The sequence below is a fragment of the Lutra lutra genome, chromosome 14 (assembly GCF_902655055.1).
Source record: "Lutra lutra chromosome 14, mLutLut1.2, whole genome shotgun sequence".
Lineage (NCBI taxonomy): Eukaryota > Metazoa > Chordata > Mammalia > Carnivora > Mustelidae > Lutra > Lutra lutra.
The window spans coordinates 69496215-69523561 of record NC_062291.1 but is presented as its reverse complement, the minus strand read 5'-3'; the positions used below and the strand labels follow the sequence as shown (position 1 = coordinate 69523561).

The 27347-nt window shown below is 38.9% G+C and overlaps 1 protein-coding gene across 1 annotated transcript in view; it reads right to left on the bottom strand.

Moving 5' to 3' along the window:
- SMC3 (structural maintenance of chromosomes 3) overlaps positions 1-23434 on the bottom strand; it is a 45166-nt gene extending 21732 nt beyond the window's left edge. Inside the window, exons 1-9 of the mRNA XM_047702528.1 lie at positions 23296-23434; positions 22178-22253; positions 10406-10444; positions 8355-8422; positions 6874-6945; positions 6433-6512; positions 5934-6012; positions 1814-1931; positions 697-872 (exon numbers count right to left, since the gene is read on the bottom strand). Of these exons, the coding sequence (XP_047558484.1) occupies positions 697-872; positions 1814-1931; positions 5934-6012; positions 6433-6512; positions 6874-6945; positions 8355-8422; positions 10406-10444; positions 22178-22253; positions 23296-23310 (723 nt within the window). The 5' untranslated portion in view covers positions 23311-23434. The remainder of the gene's footprint in view (positions 1-696; positions 873-1813; positions 1932-5933; positions 6013-6432; positions 6513-6873; positions 6946-8354; positions 8423-10405; positions 10445-22177; positions 22254-23295) is intronic.
- Between the last annotated feature and the right edge of the window lie 3913 nt (positions 23435-27347).

The window sequence follows — 27347 nt, the reverse complement described above, 5'->3', positions numbered from 1 at the left end:
TCTCACAATGTCTTTCTCTGTTAAATAAATAAATAAAATCTTTAAAAATTTTAAAAAAATAATAAAAAATAAAAAGCTAAGAAAAAAAATTCATGAAACTTTTTTTTATTATTAAGTAAACTCCACCCCAAATGTGGGGCTTGAACTCATGACCCTGCTGTCAAGAGTCCCGTGCTTCACTGACTGAGCCAGCCAGGTACCCCTTCATGAAGCCTTTTTTTTTTTTTTTTTTAAGATTTTATTTATTTGTCAGAGAGAGAGGGAGAGAGAGTGAGCACAGGCAGACAGAATGGCAGGCAGAGGCAGAGGGAGAAGCAGGCTCCCTGCTGAGCAAGGACCCTGATGCGGGACTCGATCCCAGGACGCTGGGATCATAACCTGAGCCGAAGGCAGCTGCTTAACCAACTGAGCCACCCAGGCGTCCCCTTCATGAAGCTTTTAAAGGTGGCTTCCCTCATTCTTGTTTGCCTTGCACCAGCACCTGATTACATTTCAGATAAAATCATAGCAAGGACCATACAGGTCTAGGCGTTTTTTTCTTGGGATAAACTGAAAGAACAAATTTACTGACCAATGATTTCATTAAAAGGTATAAAAATTTTCTTTAAGTTTCCATTTAAAAATTACTGAAAGGTATAAATATAGAATGAGCTTAAAATAAAAATCACTCTGAATTCAAGTAACAAAATTCTTTACCTCATCAAGTTTAGCACGAGTCTCGTTAAGCTCCTGGTTATAAATGGTATATTCCAGGGCTCGTCTCATTTTATCCCACTTTTGATACTGAGCTAGTTCTTCCTTTTCTTCTTCTAAGGTATGTAATCTCTCTTCAATGTATTTTAACAACTCATTGATTTTTTCCCGTTTGCCCTCTTAAAAAGAAATGAGAGAGGGGTGAAGGAGCTGAATAAAATTTTTATGTAAATAATATCTATTCTCAAATATACCATGAGTTAAAATCAATCTTAAGAACTAAAGCATTATAGGATAGTGTGTGGTAACCAAATCTAAGAAAGTAAAATGACAAAACACTTTATGACGAAAAGCATCAGAGAACAAAGTTACACATAATGACACTTTTTAAGTTTTCATTATTTTCATTCATATACAATGTTTTATCAGTTTCAGGTACACAAACAGTGATTCCATAATTCAATACATTACACAATGATCACCATGAAAAGTGTAGTTACCATCTGTCACCGGACGTTATCATAATATCATGGACTATATTTCCTAAACTGTACTTTTCATCTCTGTGACTTACTTTATAACTCAAAGTTTTTCCTCTTAATCCCTTTTACCTATTTTACTTATCTTCCCCTGCACCACCACCCTGGCAAAGGAAATAAATAATTCCTTTAGAAACTCAAGACTGTCGGATTCTAAGACATGAGAGAACACAGCACTTGAGAAGCTAAGTAGGGTTTCCATAATACATGTACTAAGGAAGATCAGAAGTTTTCCATTTACTTGCTCCTAAACAACTTAAAACCTAATGCTAGCTGATACTCCCAACAATTTTTTTTTGAGGACTGCATCCAAATCTGTTATCCTCACTAACAATGAGGACAGTAGAGGCACAAAATAGTTGACCTACAAAGGCATTATTATCTAACAGTAATTCCTTATTTAGAGAGAGAAATTATTTGAAATCTCGAAACTTAAAATGTCACCAACTAATTTTCTCTCTGTTCAGTATATAGGCAAATTATCAAACAGTATACTCCTGGGACTAGATAGAAGCCCTTACAACTATAATAACACAATGACAAAGTAATTCATAAAATAAGGCAAGATCACATTTCTTTACCTGTTTCTTTCATTAAAGATATGCTTTCTTCTTTTCGTTCATCATATACTCTAGTACCAGCTACTTCTCTTAATAGTTTTAGTCTCTGAGAATCTGGTGCTGTGGCCATCTGGTTGATCTACAAATTTTACAAAAATAATTACTATGTAGCTACAGACTGCTCTTTAAGAACTCTACCTTGAAAGAGTATTCACATGCTAAGTTCTGAGTATCACTTCAAGAATGTAATTTGTGCAATGCATATACCTACACACCCGTATGTCCTTTATGTAAATGAAATTTATCAAATGAAAATCCAAACAGAATTAATACATTCATCAATCTAATTTATGAATAAAACTCTAAATCAGGGGCGCCTGGGTGGCTCAGCGGGTTAAGCCGCTGCCTTCGGCTCAGGTCATGATCTCAGGGTCCTGGGATCGAGCCCCACATCGGGCTCTCTGCTCAGCAGAGAACCTGCTTGCTCCTCTCTCTCTGCCTGCCTCTCTGCCTGCTTGTGATCTCTCTCTGTCAAATAAATAAATAAAAAATCTTTAAAAAAAAAACAACTCTAAATTAAAAATGAAGGAAGAACATCCCAACACCATACTTCTTAGTCAACATTGTTAAGGTATAAAAGATGTACTCCATTTTGAAAGAACAAAGTATTTTTACAAGAAGGAAACTATCACTCTATAGTTTTAAAAAGCTGTAATGATACTATTACAAATATAACAGGAGTATCTGGGTGGCTCAGTTGGTTTAGTGTCCAGTCCTTGGGTTTTAGTGCAGATCATGATCTCAGGGTTGTGAGATCAAGGCCTGCATCTGTCTCCCCATGTAGTGCAGAATCTGCTTGAGATTCTCTCCCTCTCCCTCTGCCCCTGCCCCCACTCGTATACACTCTCTCTAAAACAGAATCTTAAACACACACACACACACACACATTATTACTTCTTAAGTAAACTCTACACTCAACATGGGGCTTAAACTCACAACCCCAAGAGTCACATGCTCTACTGACTAAGCCATCCACATACACCAGAAATGGTATGCTTTAAATATAGACAGATAAAAATAACTAACAGAGGTAGTGAACATTAAATAAGCAAAAGCATTTTTAAAATCTTATTTATTAGCACCACGCTCTAACCAACTGAGCTAACCGGCCAAGCACACTTAAAATTTTATTTAAAAATATATGGCAGAGCACCCAGATGGCTCAGTCAGCTGAGTGTCCAATTTTGGTTTTGGCTCAAGTTGTACTCTCAGGGTCATGATATCAAGTTCCACATTGGGCTCCACACTTGGTAGAGTCTGCTTGGGATTCTCTCTCTCCCTCTGCAACTTTCCCTGCTTGAGCATGCTCTCTAAAATAAATAAAATCTTGGGGTGCCTGGGTGGCTCTGTCGGTTAAGCGTCTGCCTTCAGCTCAGGTCATGATCCCAGAGTCCTGGGATCGAGCCCCACATCGGGTTCCCTGCTCGACAGGGAGCCTACTTCTCCCGCTCCCTCTGCCTGTAGCTCCCCATGCTTGTGTGCTCGCTCTCTCTCTCTCTGTCAAATAAATAAAAATCTAAAAAAAAAAAAAAATCTTGAGAAAATATATATGCAAAAAACCCACAGAAAGTGGTACAAAGTGCCATGCAACTTTAAACAACCATGAGTTTACCATATTCATAAAAATAAAACTAATCATGAAGGGCAAAAAATGCTCTCACTACATTAAAAAAGTGAACTGAGTTACTCTAACACTTCTTTTTTTTTTTTTTTAAAAGACTTTATTTATTTATTTGACAGACAGAGATCACAAGTAGGCAGAGGCAGGCAGAGAGAGAGAGAGGGAAGAACGCTCCCCAATGAGCAGAGAGCCTGACGCGGGGCTCGATCCCAGGTCCCTGAGATTGTGACCTGAGCCAAAGGCAGAGGCTCAACCCACTGAGCCACCCAGGCGCCCCTACTCTAACACTTCTTACATAAAAAGAGAATCAACTTTTTACATAAAAAGAGAATCAGCTCTGAACTAAGAAAATATGGTCTATCAAAAGTATATATATATCAAAGAATCCTTCAGATCCTTTTTTTTAAAAAAGATTTATTCATTTGAGAGACAGAGTGAGAGAAGGCATGCACACTCAAGCAGGGGGCACAGTGGGGGGGGGGTACGAAGGAGGGAGAGAGAATCCCCAAACTGACTTCCCAGCGAACATGGAGCCTGACTCAGGGACTGAACTCAGGACCTGGAGATCATGACCTAAACTGAAATTAAGAGTTGGCCACTCAACTAACTAAGCCACCCCAGGTGCACTCCCTCCTTCAGATCCTTATCCCTGATTACCCCAATTATGCATGGTCATTCAACTTATTCACTTAAAAAATATTTAAGAAATGTTTACAACATATATGCACTCTGTTGGGCACTGGGAAAAAAGATCAGCTAACAAAACAGAAAAGGTCTTTCCTTCATGGAATTTACATTCTAGTGGAAGACGACAGGAAATAAGTATACCAATACAGTATACAATATAACTGTTACAAAACAACAACAACAACAACAACAACAACAACAACAAAACACCCCAGAACAGAGAAAACATGTAGGGCTGGGATAAAGGCAACACTTTTTTTTTTTTATTATTATTTTTTAAAGATTGTATGTATTTATTTGACAGAGATCACAAGTAGACAGAGAGGTAGGCAGAGAGAGAAGGGGGGAAGCAGGCTCCCTGCCGAGCAGAGAGCCAGATGCAGGGCTCGATCCCAGGATCCCGAGATCATGACCTGAGCAGAAGGCAGAGGATTAACCCACTAAGCCACCCAAGTGCCCCAAGGCAACACTCTTAGTTGAGGTAAATCATGGATGGCTTATATGAAATGACATATAAGCAGAAAATGAAATGAAGTATAGGGGCCTATTTGTATGTGTGTAGGGGAGACTCAGATAAATTAACAGGCTCCCATAATCAGCCTCCATTTAAAGAAATTCCTTGCTTATAAAGAAATTCCTTGCTTAGGGCACCTGGGTGGCTCAGTGGGTTAAGCCGCTGCCTTCAGCCCAGGTCATGATCTCAGGGTCCTGGGATCGAGGCCCGCATCGGGCTCTCTGCTCAGCAGGGAGCCTGCTTCCCTCTCTCTCTCTCTCTGCCTGCCTCTCCGTCTACTTGTGATCTCTCTCTGTCAAATAAATAAATAAAATCTTAAAAAAAAAAAAAGAAATTCCTTGCTTATAAAGCTGGTCTTTCCAAACACTTGCTCTCAATTTCCCAAATGTGAAACACCATACTCTTCCTAATCACCTCTCCTGGATGCTAACCTTCCAATACATATCTAAAAATCCTCCAATATGAAATAAGTGGACATTTAGAAAGAACTTTCCCCTAGTCCAAAAATACACTACAACAAACTATGAGAACACTGCAGGGTATGTTCTAAAAAAAGAAATTATCTTAGATATAGTTTAAAGTGTATGAAGAAACAGTAGAAAATACGTAACTAATAAAAACTATAAAAAAATATAATCTCCACAAGAAAACAGTTTGTGGCATTATAGGTTTCTGGCAATGTAAGCTTTCTAATCATTTTAGCTCTATGATATATTAAGTAACAGAGCATTAATTTTAGGAAGTAATTTTTTTTCTAATGTTATTTTTAAAGAATTTCTATAGTATTCTTTTTTTTTTTTTTTTAAGTTAGGCTTCATGCCCAGCATGGAGCCCAATGCAGGGCTTGAACTCATGACCTTGAGACTAAGACCTGAGCTGACAGTAAGAGTTGTGTGCTTAGCCAGCTGAGGCACCCAGGTGCCTCTCTATACTATTCTTAAATATGATCATTGTGACTTTCACAAACCAAAAATGTCTTCTAGTACAGGACATCTTATTAAGTGATATAGGCCACTAAGAAGACAAGACCCACCAACAGCTGAAATTATTGTATCCCACTACATAATGGATCTACTTTGTACCTTATGGGCACATAAAAGGTAATACTGACATCGATATAAAATAAATCATGAAAACAAATGACAGTAAGGTCCATCTTGCTTCAACTTAACCACTAAAATCAATCAGCTAAGTTCATCATTCAAGTGAATATATTCAGAAAACAAATTCTATTAAAAAAGGACATACAATTTTTTTACCTTTCCTTGTTTTACAATGTAATAAGGATTGCTTCGAGAAAAACCAGCACTTTCAAGGAGATTCATCACATCATTTTTCCTGTTAATAAACATTGAAAAAAAATTCTTCAGATGAATAACCCAACGATAAGCAAAAAAAGGGAGGCTGACTCCTAGGTTAAGGAGCATGAGGGACTATAGTTATTGAGCCACCTACTGTATCTGCCTCAGAGGATCCTGATTCTTCCCACCCCCCACCAAAGATTTTATCTATTTGACAGAGAGAGGAATCAAGCACCCCGCTGAGCAGAGAGCTGGAGGCCAAGGTCCTGGGATCATGACCTAAGCCAAAGGCAGATGCCCAACCAAAAGAGCCACCCAGATGCCCTGAGAATTCTGATTCTTATGTTAATGCTCAAAATACTGGTTTGTTGAACACAAGGCATATATAACCCATATAACGAAATAAGTAAAATACTTTTACTTTGTAAAGAAATTAAAACGTAAAGAAAATGCTTACGTGACCATTTTCTTGTCTAGGAAATACTGATCCTTTTTGGCACCAATAACTCTTCTAAGTGAAACTTCTTCTTTATCAATCTAAGAAAAAATGTAAAAGCCCAAAATTAATTTCACAGTAAAAGTGGAAAACATTTTAGTTAGTAAGGTCATTCTAGAATCCATAGCCATAACCATTATTTTGAAATCTCACTAAAGATATGCTATGAATATCAATTCTTATGACAAAGACATTTTTCACAACAGCTTACATAACCTCCCTTCTGTTTACTAGAATGTTCATTATAATTTTAAGACAAAATTAATATGTAAACTGCATAGCTATTTTAGCATAAACTATAAGAGCTTAAGTACATTTGTAAATGTTTCAAAACTTGGAAGAAAATCAGCTGCATCAATAAAATTCTCAACATTATTACTAGGGAAAAAACCCACTACTCACTGGCAACCGGTTGTCTGAATTATCAAAAATAATCTCCACAAAAGCAGAAATGACACGAGGACCAGTACCCTCCTAAAACATGCAAAATACAAATTGGTCATTTAAGTGGTATTTTCACATTCCTTATCTTTTTTTTTCCCCTTTCAACGCCTTTAAAATTTAGTGCATGGTAAGCCTAATTCAATGGAGAAAAAATCCAATCAGACTACAATATATCCTTCTTGTCAAAAGAGCAAAGACACTGGATTAGGATAACAATACTTCTCAACTAAATGGTTTTAGATTCTAACCAAATATGTGAGAAATATGCAAAAGATAGCAAGTCAGATGTAAGGTCTTATTCTAAAGACCACTTTATTAGAATTTAAGACCCCATGCTCACCTAATTCTACTTATTTGCTAATATCTACAACACTTTGAGGCTCTTCTCTTATAGACTCATTTAATGCTGTAAAGGAACCCTAACAAATACACAATTACTGGAACTCAACTTTTTAAAACTATCTGCAATATGCTACATACTCTTAAATCTGCCATGAGAAGACACATATCTATTGTGTCACATACAGACAAATTTATGACCCAGCTACTTCTATACCAAGTCCAGAGAATTTCCAGAGTTTAGAAACTGTGTAAGTCAACAAAATAAAGAATGGTACCTAAAGAGGTTATTCTTTCAATGCCAATCTTAGAAACCTAAAAAATAATTCATCTACAGGTAACCAGTTTTGATTACTGGGCTATAAATTCAAATTTAAGAGGGCTAAATAAAAGATAATGGTTAAAAAACATAAACAACTAAAATACCTCCCTAACTGTGAAAGACTCTATTGAGATATAGTCAGGATTTTCAATTTCTGGTCTTAAAACTAATTATAAGCCACATTCAAACCAAAAAGAAATTTTATCATTTTATTATAGCCTTTTATAATTTTTTATTCTGAAATTTCTTTAGTTTGTTATTCGTAATTATTCAATGAAAAATTCTAACAATTTTATTTACCATAAATATACTTATGTTTCATACTGGAAAACACTGTTACCATTTAACTTACAAATATAGAGTAAGTTTTTGTAAACTTACAAAAATAGAACAAGTATGTTGTTTAATTTGCAATTATTGCTTCTCTATGCTCCCAATAACTTCTGATTCTAAGTCTCAAAGTTCCTAATTTCCAATCTCAAACTCTTTTTCCTCCTTAGCAAATCTGCTTTTGAGCATTACCAGACCATACTCTTAATAAAGACATACCCATCAATAGAAAAATCCTACAATTTTCTTACCATTATTTAAAAATCGGGCCTTTATCATGCATTAATATAGGAGGCTAAATTCCACAGCAGAATTAACACACTTAAGAGAGACAGTGTCATGTTTACAAAAGATATGCAGCTTGAACAAATGATTTTATTTACCAGAATCAACAGTGTAGTTTAAAAAATACATAATATCAATAACATCTCAAAGCAATTTCACTCACATGCAACAAAGCCAATCGCTGTTCAGGACGAAGATGACTGAACTCATCACTAAGAACAAACTGAATTGCTAAAAATACAAAAACATAACTATTAGTACAGTCTAAAAAAAGATCTATGCCTTATTTACACCTTTCCATACCTTCTACCAGGTAATGAACAAGGCAAATAAAGTAGATTATTCCATATATGCAGATTTGTCTGTATTTCAGACTAATTACCTTGGACATGATAAGAAAAATACTAAGAAGTTTCCACTGAAACATTTAAGGAAAGAAAAAGAGAACACTAAGGTAACAAAGAGAGACATGCAAACTAAAGTTTACCTCTTGATCAAAATATACACTGAGTGGCTAACACTTTGTTTTTACCTACTAGATATAAATAATATACATCAAAATATTTATAAACAAAATAGGATATATTCCTACAATATCCTTAACTGGATACTTTTGGTCAAAAGAAATAGAACTAAGTGGGAAATACAGGGACATATTTCAGATTCCCATATTCTAGTTCAATGCTTATCTGCTTTAAGAAGCCATTTCTGCTTCCATATGGGGTATCTAACTGGACGACCCTGCCCTAGAAAGGAAACTCTACTCAGCCGTCCTGTTCACAGTCCACCCAGGAGACCTCTGACATTCTAAGATTTGAGTGTGCATGTATGAATATGTATGCTGAGGGTGGACATGGAGTGGTTTATCTTTTATAATCATCTTGGGAGGATAGATTCAAATTACCTTCATCTCCCTGGAGATCACAAAATACTTCTACTCCAATCCCACTCTCTTACCTTCACCAAATTACAACCACTAAAGAGCTATTGATTTGTGAGCACAGAAGGGATAAAGCCTTTGTTTTAGGTCCCTGCTTTTCCTCAAGCACTACTCAACTAAGAGGTTCAAAATCTTTGCAACTTACTTCTTATATAATTCAAAACTGTTAAAATGTTTTCTCTGAAGGATTTGTTAACAGAGGCATTATTATACTTAATAACATTTTTTAAAGATTTATTTATTTGAGAGTGAGTGAGAGAGAATGAGAACGTGGTGTGGAAAGGCACCACAGGAGGATGAGTCTTAAGCAGACTGCTCTGAGTGCAGAGCCCAGCTCGGGGCTTGATCTACACAACCCGGGAGATCACAACCTGGGCTGAAATCAAGAGTCAGATGCTTAAATGACTGAGCCACTAGGTGCCCCACTTAAATGCACTTTATCCTTACAATTTTCAAAGCTATTTAACTATCCACAAATTGACAGCGGTCTTCGCTGAATCTGAGATTTTTTTATGCCCTTCCATCCTTCAAAAAAAAAAAAAAGATTCAGAAAGCATTTTTTTAGAAGATGTAACAGAGGAGTACCTGACTGGCTCAGTAAGTAGAGCAAGTGACTCTTGATCTTGGGGTCATGAGATCAAGCCCTAGATTGCATGCAAAGCATACTTTAAAAATGAATACATAAATGGAACAAAAAGATGAGCCATTTTCCAAAACAATATTAGCTTTTCTACTGCATTTACATTTATATATATATACACACATTTGCAACATTTATATACCGCACTCAAGTTTAAAAAGCACTTCCATTTGTATTATCTGATGATTCTCACAACCCATCAAAGTAGGCAGACCAAAGACCTCTTTTTAAAGTGCAAAGGTAGAGCTTGTTCTGTCCATTATCTCAGCTCATTAATTACTAGGTAGAGAGAACTCAGGTTATTATATCATTATACTTGAAATCCTCTACACTAACCCACAACCCTGTATGAAGAAGTATTTGAGTTTCATGCAGACACAACCTCAGAAAACCAATTTTTCTAAGTAGGCTCCATACCCAGCAGGGAGTACAACGAGGATCTTGAACTCATGACCCTGAGACTGAGACCTGAGCTGAGTTCAAGAGTCAGACACTTAACCAAGTGAGCCACCCAGACACCCCTCAGAAAACCAGTTTTTATTTTTTATTTTTTTAGAAAACCGATTTTTAAAATAAATTACCTGAAAATACCCAGGGTCTTTAATATATTTAGAATTTAAAAAACAATACCTACCATAAAAAAAGTTACTTTTTCCAGATCCATTTCTGCCCACTATAAAATTTCAAAAAGTACATGTTACTTTGCATAGAAACCAATAAAATTAAAACCTTACTGAAAGTATTAAAAACTTTATACTCTACTTTCTAACTTATCATCTTAATATTTGAAATTAAATACAATAAACAAAAGAAATCAATAAACAAAATAGCTTTAATCACCAAATGAGTACAATTTTTTGCAGAGACATCTAATGGCTTTTTTTCTTAAATTTATTTCATTCATTCTTTTACTCTTTCCTAATAGTTTAAAATTAATAGGAATAATCAAATGTTACCAGGTTTTCATAAATTACAATCATTACTATGGACATACAAGTCTATTTTAATTATATATAATGGTTTCTTTTTAAAAATTTAGACTCACATGTTGCTAAAATTTTTAATACTTAAATAATCATTTTAAATTCTCAAAACTATTTGCTTATTAAAGTACTTATGATTAGCCCTATGATTATATCGTGTAATCTCAGAATCCCAAAAGTAGACAAGTATAAGGCACTTTTTTTAACTACCTACCTTCAGAAATAAACAATTCTATACATAAGATATCAAATGTTTCAGATTTAATAAATTCATTTGAATTTTCTTGTTCAGCAAAATTCCCAACCTCTCTCATCTTGACCAAGATATCCTGAACAAATCAGCCCTTACAGTTATCATTTTTAATGCGAAGTAAAGCATAAAAAAAAATCATTTGTTATGAAAGTAATAAAACACTTTTTTTTTAGAAGGCATATGACACAGAGGCCAGCTTGAAAAAGATTTCCACGGGCTTAATCTAGGACAATTTGAGCACAAAATAATTAGATGAACTATAAATTTGTGCTGGAGGGGAATAATCCATGACTCCAAAGTGATAATAAAATGATAAATAAATAGCTAAGGAAGGAGAACGCTTGCTCACAGTAGAATAACACACAGTAAATGTGAAAGGACATCTGGAAATGGAAAATCATTTTGTAAACACTAAAATAAAGGCAAGAAAAAAAAATAAAGGCAAGAATCATCAATGGATACGAAATCTAGGTGGAAATTTTGAAAAGGAGAACAATATTTGCACGGTCCAAAAGTATTTCCCATCCTCATACTATTTATTAGTTGCAAGAGAACAAACACTGCACAGAAGAAAAACCAGGTAACTACCCAGACCGGGTGATCAAAAATAACATCATTTAAAAAGAAAGAGACAGAATGATGTCTTCACTTCCAGATGTAATATCCTCAGAAGACCGCATCATTTATGTAGTTGTTTTTTTTTTTTTAAATAATGTTATAAAAGACAAAAAGAAGCCTGTGGAATTGATCCAGATTAAAGGAGGCTAAAGAGACACGACAACTATCTGCAATACCTAATCCTAAATTAGATCCTGTACTGGAGGAGGAAAAAACACTATAAAGAACTTTTTTGGGTCAATCAGTATAACTGGAAAATGGAGAGAAGATTATTTTATTAATGTCAAATTTACTGAAGTTGATAACTCTACTGTGTTTTATATAAGAAAATATCCCTATTCTTAGAAGATATACATTGACATCAAAGGTAAAGGGTTATGACCTACATAACTTACTCTATGAAAAAAAAAGGGTGAGTGTGTGCAAATGATAAAGCAACTAAGGAAAATGTTAACAGGTAGATTAGGATAAAAGAGGTAGGAGTATTCTTTGTATTGTTTCTATTTATACAACTTTTCTATAAATTTAAAATTACCTCTAAATAAAAGTTTACAAGATAATATATCATTAAAAGAATTACATATAGCTCAAACCATAATCTACTCATGAATAAACAACCTAAAATTTTAAAATTTCCCTTTAAGAATTACTCTTACCCATAGTTAAATACTATACAGTAATTTTAAGCATGTTGAATACTTAATGATAGAAAAAGATATTCAAAACTTAAATAGAAAAAATAGATTACCAATAAGTAACAGTACAAGCCCATTTTTATTTAAAAAGGCTTTTTCTTTTTAAAGATTTTATTTATTTGATAAACAGAGATCGTAAGTAGGCAGAGAGGCAGGCAGAGAGAGAAAGAGGAGGAAGCAGGCTTCCCGCTAAGCAGAGAGCCCAGGACTCCGGGATCATGACCTGAGCTGAAGGCAGAGGCTTTAAGCCACTGAGCCACCCAGGCGCCCCTAAAAAGGCTTATTTATGCAGACACAAACACCGGAGGGCTGCCGAGATAGATCCAGTTTGTATGTGCCCCAGATTCACCTGCCCCGACCCAAGTCTCGGTTGCCCGTCGACAGACAGGCTCGGCACCCCATCACTGAAGGTTGTTTCAGCCTACCCTGGGTGCGCACTCAGCTCACATCTGTGAAAAACCAAAGGAGGCTACAGTTCACTGACTCCTTCAGGTGAATTAAGTCCCCAGAGTAACACAACCCAAGGACATGGGGGAATTGATGCCCTGTGTGGTAAAATGACCAATCAGAGACAGGAACCTGCAAACAAAACCCTCTCCATTCCTTTCCCATCTGATCTTTCCCACACATGGTGGGTTCATAAAGTCTGTCTGAAAGTTATCTAATTCGACCCCAAAACCAGCCATGCCTTCTTTATAAAACTATGACCAGCCTTCCCCCTCATGCCAGCCCTGAGACTGCACCTTCCCATTAAAGCCTTATTAGTAGCTGAGTGTGCCTTGCACTCTTGTTTTCTAGGAAACCTGGTCTAATGTAAGTAGATTGTCAATATTAAGAATGGCTATTTCTGGGAGGAGTCAAGATGGCGGAGAAGTAGCAGGCTGAGACTACTTCGGGTAGCGGGAGATCAGCTAAATAGCTTATCTAAAGATTGCAAACACCTACAAATCCAACGGGAGACTGAAGAGAAGAAGAACAGCAATTCCAGAAACAGAAAATCAACCACTTTCTGCAAGGTAGGACTGGCGGAGAAGTGAATCCAAAGCGACGGGAAGATAGACCGCGGGGGGAGGGGCCGGCTCCCGGCGAGCGGCGGAGCAACGGAGCAAAATCAGGACTTTTAAAAGCCTGTTCCGCTGAGGGACATCGCTCCAGAGGCTTAACTGGGGTGAAGCCCAGGCGGGGTCAGCGCGGCCTCAGGTCCCGCAGGGTCGCAGAAGGATCGGGGGTGTCTCAGTGTCGCAGAGCTTACCGGTATTAGAACGGGGAAGCCGGCTGCAGAGACAGAGCCGAGGAGTGACTCTCAGCTCTGGGTTGCCTTGAACCGGTCGCAGGCTCGGTCAGCTCGGAGCGCGGCCGGAGGCCAGGGTGACGGGAGTCATTTGGCGCTGTTCTCTGAGGGCGCACTGAGGAGTGGGGCCCCGGGCTCTCGGCTCCTCCGGGCCGGAGACCGGGAGGCCGCCATCTTTATTCCCGTCCTCCGGACTCTACGGAAAGAGCTCAGGGAACAAAAGCTCCCGAAAGCGAACCCGAGCGGATGACTCAGCGCGGCCCCGGGTAAGGGCGGTGCAACTCCGCCTGGGGCAAAGACGCTTGAGAATCACTACAACGGCCCCTCCCCCAGAAGATCTACGGGAAACCCAGCCAGGACCAAGTTCACCTACCAAGGAGAACGGCGGAATTCCAGAGGAGAAGAAAGCAAAGCACGGAACTCATGGCTTTCTCCCCATGATTTTTTAGCCTTGCAGTTAATTTAATTTTTTTTTCTTTTTCAATTTTTTTTTCTTTTTCTCTTCTTCTGCTAAATTTTTTAACTTTTACCGTTTTCTTTTTTTTAACGTTTTTTAAATAGTTTATCTAATATATATATTTTTTTTCCTCTTTTTATATTTTTTCTTTATCGGCTTTCTTTTTTTTAATAGTTTTTTTTTTTCTTTCTTTCTGAACCCCTTTTTATCCCCTTTCTCCCCCCTCACAATTCAGGATCTCTTCTGATTTGGCTAAAGCATATTTTCCAGGGGTTGTTGCCACCCTTTTAGTATTTTACTTGCTCCTTCATAAACTCTTATCTGGACAAAATGACAAGGCGGAAAAATTCACAACAAAAAAAAGAACAAGAGGCAATACCAAAGGCTAGGGACCTAATCAATACAGACATTGGTAATATGTCAGATATAGAGTTCAGAATGATGATTCTCAAGGTTCTAGCCGGGCTTGAAAAAGGCATGGAAGATATTAAAGCAACCCTCTCGGGAGATATAAAAGCCCTTTCTGGAGAAATAAAAGAACTAAAATCTAACCAAGTTGAAATCAAAAAAGCTATTAATGAGGTGCAATCAAAAATGGAGGCTCTCACTGCTAGGATAAATGAGGCAGAAGAAAGAATTAGCGATATAGAAGACCAAATGACAGAGAATAAAGAAGCTGAGCAAAAGAGGGACAAACAGCTACTGGACCACGAGGGGAGAATTCGAGAGATAAGTGACACCATAAGACGAAACAACATTAGAATAATTGGGATTCCAGAAGAAGAGGAAACAGAGAGGGGAGCAGAAGGTATATTGGAGAGAATTATTGGAGAGAATTTCCCCAATATGGCAAAGGGAACAAGCATCAAAATCCAGGAGGTTCAGAGAACCCCCCTCAAAATCAATAAGAATAGGTCTACACCCCGTCACCTAATAGTAAAATTGACAAGTCTTAGTGACAAAGAAAAGATCCTGAAAGCAGCCCGGGAAAAGAAGTCTGTAACGTACAATGGTAAAAATATTAGATTGGCAGCAGACTTATCCACAGAGACCTGGCAGGCCAGAAAGAGCTGGCATGATATATTCAGAGTACTAAATGAGAAAAACATGCAGCCAAGAATACTATATCCAGCTAGGCTATCATTGAAAATAGAAGGAGAGATTAAAAGCTTCCAGGACAAACAAAAACTGAAAGAATTTGCAAATACCAAACCAGCTCTACAGGAAATATTGAAAGGGGTCCTCTAAGCAAAGAGAGACCCTCAAAGTAGTAGATCAGAAAGAAACAGAGACAATATACAATAACAGTCACCTTACAGGCAATACAATGGCACTAAATTCATATCTCTCAATACTTACCCTGAATGTTAATGGGCTAAATGCCCCAATCAAAAGACACAGGGTATCAGAATGGATAAAAAAACAAAACCCATCTATATGTTGCCTACAAGAAACTCATCTTAAACCCGAAGACACCTCCAGGTTTAAAGTGAGGGGATGGAAAAGAATTTACCATGCTAATGGACATCAGAAGAAAGCAGGAGTGGCAATCCTTATATCAGATCAATTAGATTTTAAGCCAAAGATTATAATAAGAGATGAGGAAGGACACTATATCATACTCAAAGGAACTGTCCAACAAGAAGATCTAACAATTTTAAATATCTATGCCCCTAACGTGGGAGCAGCCAACTATATAAACCAATTAATAACAAAATCAAAGAAACACATCGACAAGAATACAATAATAGTAGGGGATTTTAACACTCCCCTCACTGAAATGGACAGATCATCCAAGCAAAAGATCAACAAGGAAAACAAGGCCTTAAATGACACACTGGACCAGATGGACATCACAGATATATTCAGAACATTTCATCCCAAAGCAACAGAATACACATTCTTCTCTAGTGCACATGGAACATTCTCCAGAATAGATCACATTCTTGGTCCTAAATCAAGTCTCAACCGGTATCAAAAGATTGGGATCATTCCCTGCATATTTTCAGACCACAATGCTCTAAAGCTAGAACTCAATAACAAGAGGAAATTTGGAAAGAACCCAAATACATGGAGACTAAACAGCATCCTTCTAAAGAATGAATGGGTCAACCAGGAAATCAAAGAAGAATTGAAAAAATTTATGGAAACAAATGATAATGAAAACACAACAGTTCAGAATCTGTGGGACACAACAAAGGCAGTCCTGAGAGGAAAATATATAGCGGTACAAGCCTTTCTCAAGAAACAAGAAAGGTCTCAGGTACACAACCTAACCCTACACCTAAAGGAGCTGGAGAAAGAACAAGAAAGAAACCCTAAACCCAGCAGGAGAAGAGAAATCATAAAGATCAGAGCAGAAATCAATGAAATAGAAACCAAAAAAACAATAGAACAAATCAACGAAACTAGGAGCTGGTTCTTTGAAAGAATTAATAAGATTGATAAACCCGTGGCCAGACTTATCAAAAGAAAAGAGAGAGGACCCAAATAAATAAAATCATGAATGAAAGAGGAGAGATCACAACGAACACCAAAGAAATACAGACAATTATAAGAACATACTATGAGCAACTCTACGCCAACAAATTTGACAATCTGGAAGAAATGGATGCATTCCTAGAGACATATAAACTACCACAACTGAACCAGGAAGAAATAGAAAGCCTGAACAGACCCATAACCAGTAAGGAGATTGAAACAGTCATCAAAAATCTCCAAACAAACAAAAGCCCAGGGCCAGATGGCTTCCCGGGGGAATTCTACCAAACATTTAAAGAAGAACTAATTCCTATTCTCCTGAAACTGTTCCAAAAAATAGCAATAGAAGGAAAACTTCCAAACTCATTTTATGAGGCCAGCATCACCTTGATCCCAAAACCAGACAAGGATCCCAACAAAAAAGAGAACTACAGACCAATATCCTTGATGAACACAGATGCAAAAATTCTCACCAAAATACTAGCCAATAGGATTCAACAGTACGTTAAAAGGATTATTCACCACGACCAAGTGGGATTTATTCCAGGGCTGCAAGGCTGGTTCAACATCCGCAAATCAATCAATGTGATACAACACATTAATAAAAGAAAGAACAAGAACCATAGGATACTCTCCATAGATGCTGAAAAAGCATTTGACAAAGTACAGCATCCCTTCCTGATCAAAACTCTTCAAAGTGTAGGGATAGACGGCACATACCTCAATATTATCAAAGCCATCTATGAAAAACCCACCGCAAATATCATTCTCAATGGAGAAAAACTGAAAGCTTTTCCGCTAAGGTCAGGAACACGGCAGGGATGTCCGTTATCACCACTGCTATTCAACATAGTACTAGAAGTCCTAGCCTCAGCAATCAGACAACAAAAGGAAATGAAAGGCATCCAAATCGGCAAAGAAGAAGTCAAACTATCACTCTTCGCAGATGATATGATACTCTATGTGGAAAACCCAAAAGACTCCACTCCAAAACTGCTAGAACTTGTACAGGAATTCAGTAAAGTGTCAGGATATAAAATCAATGCACAGAAATCAGTTGCATTTCTCTACACCAACAACAAGACAGAAGAAAGAGAAATTAAGGAGTCCATCCCATTTACAATTGCACCCAAAACTATAAGATACCTAGGAATAAACCTAACCAAAGAGACTAAGAATCTATACTCAGAAAACTATAAAGTACTCATGAAAGAAATTGAGGAAGACACAAAGAAATGGAAAAATGTTCCATGCTCCTGGATTGGAAGAATAAATATTGTGAAAATGTCTATGCTACCTAAAGCAATCTACACATTTAATGCAATTCCTATCAAAGTACCATCCATTTTTTCAAAGAAATGGAACAAATATCCTAAAATTTATATGGAACCAGAAAAGACCTCGAATAGCCAAAGGAATATTGAAAAAGAAAGCCAAAGTCGGTGGCATCACAATTCCGGACTTCAAGCTCTATTACAAAGCTGTCATCATCAAGACAGCATGGTACTGGCACAAAAACAGACACATAGATCAATGGAACAGAATACAGAGCCCAGAAATGGACCCTCAACTCTATGGTCAACTCATCTTCGACAAAGCAGGAAAGAATGTCCAATGGAACAAAGACAGCCTCTTCAATAAATGGTGTTGGGAAAATTGGACAGCCACGTGCAGAAAAATGAAATTGGATCATTTCCTTACACCACACACGAAAATAGACTCAAAATGGATGAAGGATCTCAATGTGAGAAAGGAATCCATCAAAATCCTCGAGGAGAACACAGGCAGCAACCTCTTCGACCTCAGCCGCAGCAACATCTTCCTAGGAACATCACCAAAGGCAAGGGAAGCAAGGGCAAAAATGAACTTCTGGGATTTTATCAAGATCAAAAGCTTTTGCACAGCAAAGGAAACAGTTAACAAAACCAAAAGACAACTGACAGAATGGGAGAAGATATTTGCAAATGACATATCAGATAAAGGGCTAGTGTCCAAAATCTATAAAGAACTTAGCAAACTCAACACCCAAAGAACAAATAATCCAATCAAGAAATGGGCAGAGGACATGAACAGACATTTCTGCAAAGAAGACATCCAGATGGCCAACAGACACATGAAAAAGTGCTCCATATCACTCGGCATCAGGGAAATACAAATCAAAACCACCATGAGATATCACCTCACACCAGTCAGAATGGCTAAAATTAACAAGTCAGGAAATGACAGATGCTGGCGAGGATGCGGAGAAAGGGGAACCCTCCTACACTGTTGGTGGGAATGCAAGCTGGTGCAACCACTCTGGAAAACAGCATGGAGGTTCCTCAAAATGTTGAAAATAGAACTACCCTATGACCCTGCAATTGCACTGCTGGGTATTTACCCTAAAGATACAAACATAGTGATCCGAAGGGGCACATGCACCCGAATGTTTATAGCAGCAATGTCTACAATAGCCAAACTATGGAAAGAACCTAGATGTCCATCTACAGACGAATGGATAAAGAAGATGTGGTATATATACACAATGGAATACTATGCAGCCATCAAAAGAAATGAAATCTTGCCATTTGCGACGACGTGGATGGAACTAGAGGGTATCATGCTTAGCGAAATAAGTCAATCGGAGAAAGACAACTATCATATGATCTCCCTGATATGAGGGAGAGGAGATGCAACATGGGGGGTCGAGGGGGTAGGAGAAGAGTAAATGAAACAAGATGGGATTGGGAGGGAGACAAACCATAAGTGACTCTTAATCTCACAAAACAAACTGAGGGTTGATGGGGGGAGGGGGTTGGGAGAGGGGGTGGGGTTATGGATATCGGGGAGGGTATGTGCTATGGTGAGTGTTGTGAAGTGTGTAAACCTGGCGATTCGCAGACCTGTACCCCTGGGGATAAAAATATATGTTTATAAAGCTGTAAAAAAAAAAAAAAAAAAAAAAAAAAAAGAAAGAAAGGATGAATCCCCAAGTTTTGTAGCAACATGGACGGGACTGGAAGAGATTATGCTGAGTGAAATAAGTCAAGCAGAGAGAGTCAATTATCATATGGTTTCACTTATTTGTGGAGCATAACAAATAGCATGGAGGACAAGGGGAGATGGAGAGGAGAAGGGAGTTGAGGGAAATTGGAAGGGGAGGTGAACCATGAGAGACTATGGACTCTGAAAAACGATCTGAGAATTTTGAAGGGGTGGGGGGTGGGAGGTTGGGGGCACCAGGTGGTGGGTATTGTAGAGGGCACGGATTGCATGGAGCACTGGGTGTGGTGCAAAAATAATGAATACTGTTATGCTGAAAAAAATAAAAAATTAAAAAAAAAAAAAAAAAAAGAATGGCTATTTCTGGACAGGATTAGTTTTTTTTTTTCTTTCCTTCCTTTTAGCTTTTAAACTCTTCCATAATGTTCTATAATTAACATACATTTCTTCTGTTAAAAAGTTACAAAAAAGGTAACCTTAAAAAGGTATATGCTTGGTACATTTAGACATCATTCAACTATTCAAACAAGAGATTCAAACATCAAACATCACCACAAGAGATATCTGCCTTCCAATCTTCTTTAAGGTCAAAATCATTAAATAACAAAAGTAGTACGCTTTCATAGAATATTTTTAATGTCAATCTCAGTCTATACTACTTTGAATCTTTCTTATATTAAGGTACCTGTTTTTAAAACATGTTTAAGCAGTAAAATCATACTAGGCTTGTTAAAACAAACAAAAGAAAGAACACTAAGACAATCTCCTTTGTAACTGTAACTATTAAGAACCCTAATGTTGCATACAAAGCAATAAACAGCTGTTTGATAATAACTAAAACAAAAATATTTGATATATCCTACAGACATAATCTAATCATCGTAGGTAATAATGGTATCATTTTATAGCTCATTTATAAAATTATAACATTGATATAATTAAGATATTCATCTACTTTTAACCTGTAAAGAAAAAATATAAACCTAGTAATTATTCATTTTTCTCCATTTCTAAAGATTTTCTGGTTGATGAAAATCAGAAGGCACTTATAATCAAAATATAAGGAAAATATTTGGTAAATCTATCCTTATAACACACCAATTAAATTAACTATTCAACAGGTACAGGAGGGGGGAAAATGTTTCCTTTATTCCCAACTACAAGAGACAAGTGATGTACTGAGGGTAGGTTTTCTTCTTGCCCTCAGTTTTTTTTTTAAACTGTAGTTGACATTCTTATCCTCAATTTTTAAAATTTAATATTCATTTCAAAATAATGTTTGCCCTTTACTGATCTCCATGAGTCTCACCTTACCAAGTTCAACAGACTGAATTGTGCCACCTCCCTTTCCCATTCATATGCTGGAAGTCCTAATTCTAAATGCATGGTATTTGGAGATGGGGGCCTTTGGGAGATAATCAGTATCAGGTGAGGTTGTGTGTGTGGGGGGGCTTCATGATGGAATTAGTGTTCTAATAAGGAAGACGCAGAGAGAACCAAGGAGGTCATATGAGCATGACGATGAAGATGGTGACTTCCAGAATGTGACTGTGCTGGCACCTTGATCATGGACTTGAATTTCCCAAAACAGTCGTAAAATAAACTGTTTAAGCCACTTAGTCTATATTTAATGGTAGACCTAGCAGTCTAATATACCAATAAACCACGCAAGAAGGACGATGTATAGACGTCTATTTGTAACACAGTTTCTTCTGGCCTTTAAAAATTCAGCAGAACTTCAAGAAACACTTTCACTGGCTCTATCAGCAAAAAATGGAGAATATCATCTGAAGAGTCTTTAAACTAAACACTGTATTGCAGAACAATAATCATTGTAGCTCTTTACCCTCACACATATACCTTCTCATTTAATTTTTCCAACAGCCATGTAAGATGAGTATCATTAGCTCCACTTTACAAACCCCTCAGGGACTCAAGTTTGAAAAGGTTATCAGAACCGGGATTGGAAAGCCATTCTATTATGCTCTAAAGTTTATGCTTTTTCTACCAAGCTGCATGGTGTGACCTTAAACAGTATGAAAGAAAAAAAAAACAACCCTGAGAACAATCTAATTGTGAATAAATAATGGCCATCTTTGAAATAAGGAAACCGTGGGCTTTTTAATTAAGAAATGACATATCAACACCAGAACAGCTCAAATGCTAAATTTAGTGTCATTCGCTGTAAAAACACACTTTCATACATACCAGGCTAAAATAAAAATGAGTAACTAGTGATCGCCTTATGCAAATATTTTAAATGCATAAAATAAGCAATTCCTCAGTGCAGATAGAAGACATGCTATTTCTTTTTTTTTTTTTTTTAAGATTTTATTTATTTATTTGACAGACAGAGATCACAAGTATGCAGAGAGGCAGGCAGAGAGAGAGGGGAAAGAGACTCCCTGCCGAGCAGAGAGCCCTATGCGGGGCTCAATCCCAGGACCCTGGGATCATGACCTGAGCCGAAGGCAGAGGCTTTAACCCACTGAGCCACCCAGGCGCCCTAAGACATGCTATTTCATACAGAAAAAGTAAGTATAAATTCATGTAATATTCAAAGCCAATCCCTCTTTCCTCAAGCCCAGACAGAATTTAAATGGCTCTCTACATATAAATCTGATTTTGTAAACCATCAACACTTACCGATAACATTATGTTTTGAACTGAAGGGATCTACAATAGTTTGATCTCTGTAACTCCGAAAACCCTGGATAATAACCTAGTAAATAAAAAAAAGATACCTTTCAGAGAATACATACTAAAAGACGTAACTCCTAAACATTTTTCCTTGGCTCTTCTCTTTTCGGGGGTTTCTCATTTAATGCAAGACAGAGAACCTTCCATTTCTTACGAGAGAAACTCATGCTGGAGGATGGTGATTAAAAATCTTAAACAACAACAGTCCGTTTATCAGTAACGACTGACAGCGTTGTTTTTTTGGAGTTATCATCAGGAGCCTGGTAAGGAACTCTCAGAATCAAGTACATTGTATAAGGTTCGTGGGGACGCTAAATATGACACTGCTCTAAGAAAAATGTGTCAAGCGGGCGGCCTGGCCCCGGCTTCCCTTACTCCAAGAGCAGTGGGCGCTTCTTTGGGACACACCCGCCAGCCAGGGTAAGGAGCCGTTCCAAGAAAGAGGCGCTTCAAGTCCAACGCATCCCATGGAGAAACTTCTCTCCAAGAGCGTGGATGGGCTCATCTCTGCGGTGGACTCTTGCGCAGGAAGACCATTTTGACAGAAGTAAACAAGTGAACGAGGCGGCGCTACAGATTCTGCAAGGAAGAGGGTCCTTTTCACATCCCCATTAATTCGGGGACAAAGACCCCGGGCTAAGCTGACACCCCAATCTGAGCGCCCCAGGGGCGTCTCCGGGCCGGGGAGACCACCTCTCCATACACCTATGCAAATGGCCGGCGCGGGGCGAGAGGACAACGCAGCCGCCCGCCCCGCCGCTGCAGCCCCCGGCGCGGCCCCCAACCAGCCCGGGGCCCCCAGCCCGCACCCGGCCCACCCGGGAAGGCCCGCTCCCTCTAAACGTCTCGGAGAGACTGCTCCCGCAGACGAGCGCGCTGCAGGCGGGCGCCCCCATTCTCTGCGGCCCCCGGGGCGGGGCCTCTCCCCTCCCCCGCAGCCCGCGTCCAGCTCTGGGTCAACCCCGCCGGGAGGCGGGAGGCCGCGGGTCGCACCGCGACACCCGTGCCTCATGGAACGGTCCTCAGAGGCCCGTAAGGGGGTGGGCAGGGCGCACAGGCCTCACCTGTTTTATGTACATGGTTCCGCGGTCCTCACCGGGGAGGACTCCCCGCGAGAAGCGACAGCGCGGCCGTGGGGTCCAGTGAGGCGCCTACGAGACCCCTCCCCCAAAGCGTCGCTCGCTCCCGTCCAGCCAAACAAAATGGCGGCGCCCGTGGAGGTGGAGTCCGCGCCTTAGACGGAACCATCCTCGCGGGCCCTGGAGAGCGTAGGGGGAGTCAGGGTCAGGTCTTCTCTTTTCCTTTTGGCAAAAAGAGCCTTCGACGGCGTCCTACAGTGGATTTCATTTGATTGTTGAATTTGCAGCTGAACTTTTCCTGAGAATTAGTCGGAAGCTTCGTTCGTAAAAGCCTTGGTCGTGAGTTTGGCCCGTATTCCCTCCGAGAGCGGAGCCAATGGTTGCATCCACAAGGGGGTAAAGGTTCGGCGCCAAAGCCAAGTGTGAGAGTCTGCGGGCCAGTGGCGGAGCTTGCCGGTGGCCACGTGATCTCTGGCTGTTTAAAAATGCTTACGCGCTCGAATCTGCGCAGTCTTGGGAGCCTGTGGGGTTCGCCGAGCGGAATCCCTGTTGCTCTATTTATTCTTGCTCGCTCTGGGAGCTTGTGTAAACTTAGAACGGCCCCTGCTGGCTCGGGACCGCACGCTCGCAGCACAGGGAAGGGGCCTGACGCTTGAAAATTTGTTTTAATAACGTGATAATTAATACCCTGGGAGCTCTTACTACTTTGCCATTTACTGTAAATCTAGTCAGACATGGACAATTGCAACAAAAAGAAATTTAGATAAGAGTAAAAGCTCTTTTATTGTTTTAACAGCCTGAAAGATACTAGGTGCTAGCAGCACCCTAGATGCATCTAATTTGATCAGTCTTAGGGGAAAAACTTAATGTAGTTAAGAAGTTGAAAAAAAAAAAAAAAGAAGTTGGATCTCTGGACAGCTGTAAAATTACCTGCCATTTAAGTTGGTGGTCCTTGCTGCCCCTCCCGCTGCTGTGGGCTGTACCAGCCCTAATTATTTCTAGATTGAACTATTTTTAATAGCTGGCTAACTTCATCCTTGTCAGCACCCCCTTGGTGCTGGCAGAGTCAAATCCTTTCCAGCTCTGGGTGTTTAAAAAAAAAAAAAAAATCTCTTAAACATTTCTCCTGGACTAGTGTCTTTACACTGTCAATTTCTGTGGGATTGTAGGCAGATTAATAAAGTCCGAAATTTCCATTTCCTATTCTATAATATGAGGATGATAAAACATTTCATTTTTAGAATTAAAAATAGAATGTATAAAATAATTATATTTACTAAAATTGTAGAGATGTGTGCCCCTAAGGCTTTTATGAAATTGCAGTCTGGCTGACATCTTGATTTCAGCTTAATGACGTCTGAGGAGAGAACCCAATTATATTTTGCCCAGACTTCTGACCTTATTTTTTTTTTTTAAGATTTATTTATTTGACAGAGATCACAAGCAGGCAGAGAGGCAGGCAGAGAGAGGAGGAAGCAGGCTCCCCAGTGAGCAGAGAGACCCATGCGGGGCTTGATCTCAGGACCCTGAGATCATGACCTGAGCTGAAGGCAGAGGCTTAACCCACTGAGCCACCCAGGCGCCCCCTGACCATGTTTCAAAAAATTCTGATGCTGTAGACCTTTTCTCATAAATGTTCCTTAGTTTACAATATCTGCAGCAATAAAGACTCCAAGGACAGTGAAGGTGAAGTATAGGGCAAGGGCCAAGTACACATAGGATAAGACCCTACTTTTTCATTCTCTTCCTTATACCCCCTCCATTGTTAAGACATTCCAAAATAAAGCTTTGACTCTAAGCTATTGTCAGTTCACAGTCTTTATTCATCCCGGGAAGGGATCACAGACTTATTTTATCTATCTCTAAGTTACTTCTCCCAACCTCTTTTTTTTTTTTAAGATTTTATTTATTTATTTGACAGAGAGATCACAAGTAGGCAGAGAGGCAGGCAGAGAGAGAGGGGAAAGAGACTCCCTGCCGAGCAGAGAGCCCTATGCGGGGCTCAATCCCAGGACCCTGGGATCATGACCTGAGCTGAAGGCAGAGGCTTTAACCCACTGAGCCACCCAGGTGCCCCTACTTCTCCCAACCTCTTAAAAAAGATTCTTTAATGTGTGCCCTATCTATCTTTATTCTCAGGTTAGACAGATTTTCTATGGGTACCTTCCAATCCAATGATCAGGAAGGAAATATTATTATCGCTCAGTTCATTTTCAGTTGTTATGGTACCCAAAAGATAGAAGTAACACAGCAGAGATAATTCCAAATTATAGTTTTCTCTTGGTGACTCCTGGTACTGTGAAGTCCCAAATCACCTAAGAGAAAACCTAGAAAATTCTTATCCAAACAAGATAGAACTATAGCATTTCTGGGAAGATGAGACTCGAAAGAAAGACAAAATCTTGGGGCGCCTGGGTGGCTCAGTGGGTTAAGCCGCTGCCTTGGGCTCAGGTCATGATCTCAGAGTCCTGGGATCGAGCCCCGCATCGGGCTCTCTGCTCAGCAGGGAGCCTGCTTCCTCCTCTCTCTCTGCCTGCCTCTCTGCCTGCTTGTGATCTCTCTGTCAAATAAATAAATAAAAAATCTTAAAAAAAAAAAAAAAAGACAAAATCTTTTATTGCCTCCCTCATGGATACATAGGAGACATTGCTAGATTTCTTTAGGGAAAAAACTTGGGAGGAAACCTTTTTAGGTACCATGCCCCAAAAGCCAAGACTACACATTTTACACCATTGCAGGATTTTTCTTCTCTGTTGGTGCCTGCATCAGCCACTTTGAAGAATGAAGAGGTAGACAGAGAGGTGGGCAGAAAAGCAGCGTTTATTGAGCCATAACAAAGTGATAACACAAAGCTCCCGAAGAGAGAGGGGACCTGGGAGGGTTGCCATTGAGACTCTGAGTCTAGGGTTTTATGGGGTTCGTTGGAGGGCTGTTTTGATCTGATTAACCCTCCCTGTGCCTGTCATCCAATCAAGGTTTTGTCATCTATCACATCAGAAAGCGTGGAGGGCTCATTCCAGCTTGGTTGTAAAATCCTTTTAAGGGTGGTTCCTCTTCAGGCAGGCAGCCTCCTTCTTCCTGTCCGCCTTTCTTCCAATTACTCTTCATCAATACTTCCTAGGATGTAAAAATTCCCATCCCTCTACTGGATGCTGTTGGGGAAACTGTCCTTATTGGAAAAACCCATTCAAAAAACAACTGCCTTGGGGCACCTGGGTGGCTCAGTGGGTTAAGCCTCTGCCTTCTGCTCAGGTCATGATCTCAGGATCCTGGAATCAAGCCCCGCATTGGGCTCTCTCCTTGGCAGGGAGCCTGCTTCCCCCTCTCTCTGCCTGACTCTGCCTACTTGTGATCTCTCTCTCTCTCAAATAAATAAATAAAATCTTAAAAAAAAAAAAAACCTGCCTGAAAAACCACCAATAAACTTCACTTTGCTTCTTTATTTGTGTTCTCTTTATGCCACAATAATCTTCATATTTTTATCTTTAAAAACTCAAATTCTCATGTAAGCTTGTGTCAACATTCTATTTAATTCATTAATGATAAACTCAATAACATGAGCAAGGTGGTTTAAAAGATCAAAACTGAAATTTAGATCATCATTGGGAGAAAAAAGAACACTAAAATAATATTGCTAATTTAGACACAAAACTGGTAAATGCAGAGTGATAAACTATAACCTTTAAGGTAATCTAGTCTACTAGTCAAAAGAGATTCATCACATGTTATTGGTTTTCTTCCAGTTTTTACAGAATTGGAAACTATTTAGTCCCTGATCAATTGTGAATACTAAGTTGTTAATAACATTGAAAGGTCATGCAATTTTTCCCCCCTGTCATTCAAGTTTAGAGATATTTTTCTGAAAAAGGACCTTAAGAATAAAAATAAAACTTAGAGATAAACTTTCTTGGATACCTTAGATATTCGCAACAAGTTAAGGACCATGTGTTCTCATATCTTACAGAAGGTACAGTCACTGTCTCTCCATAGAATCAATCACATTGGGCAAATTGGAGCTATAATAAAAAACTTAGTCA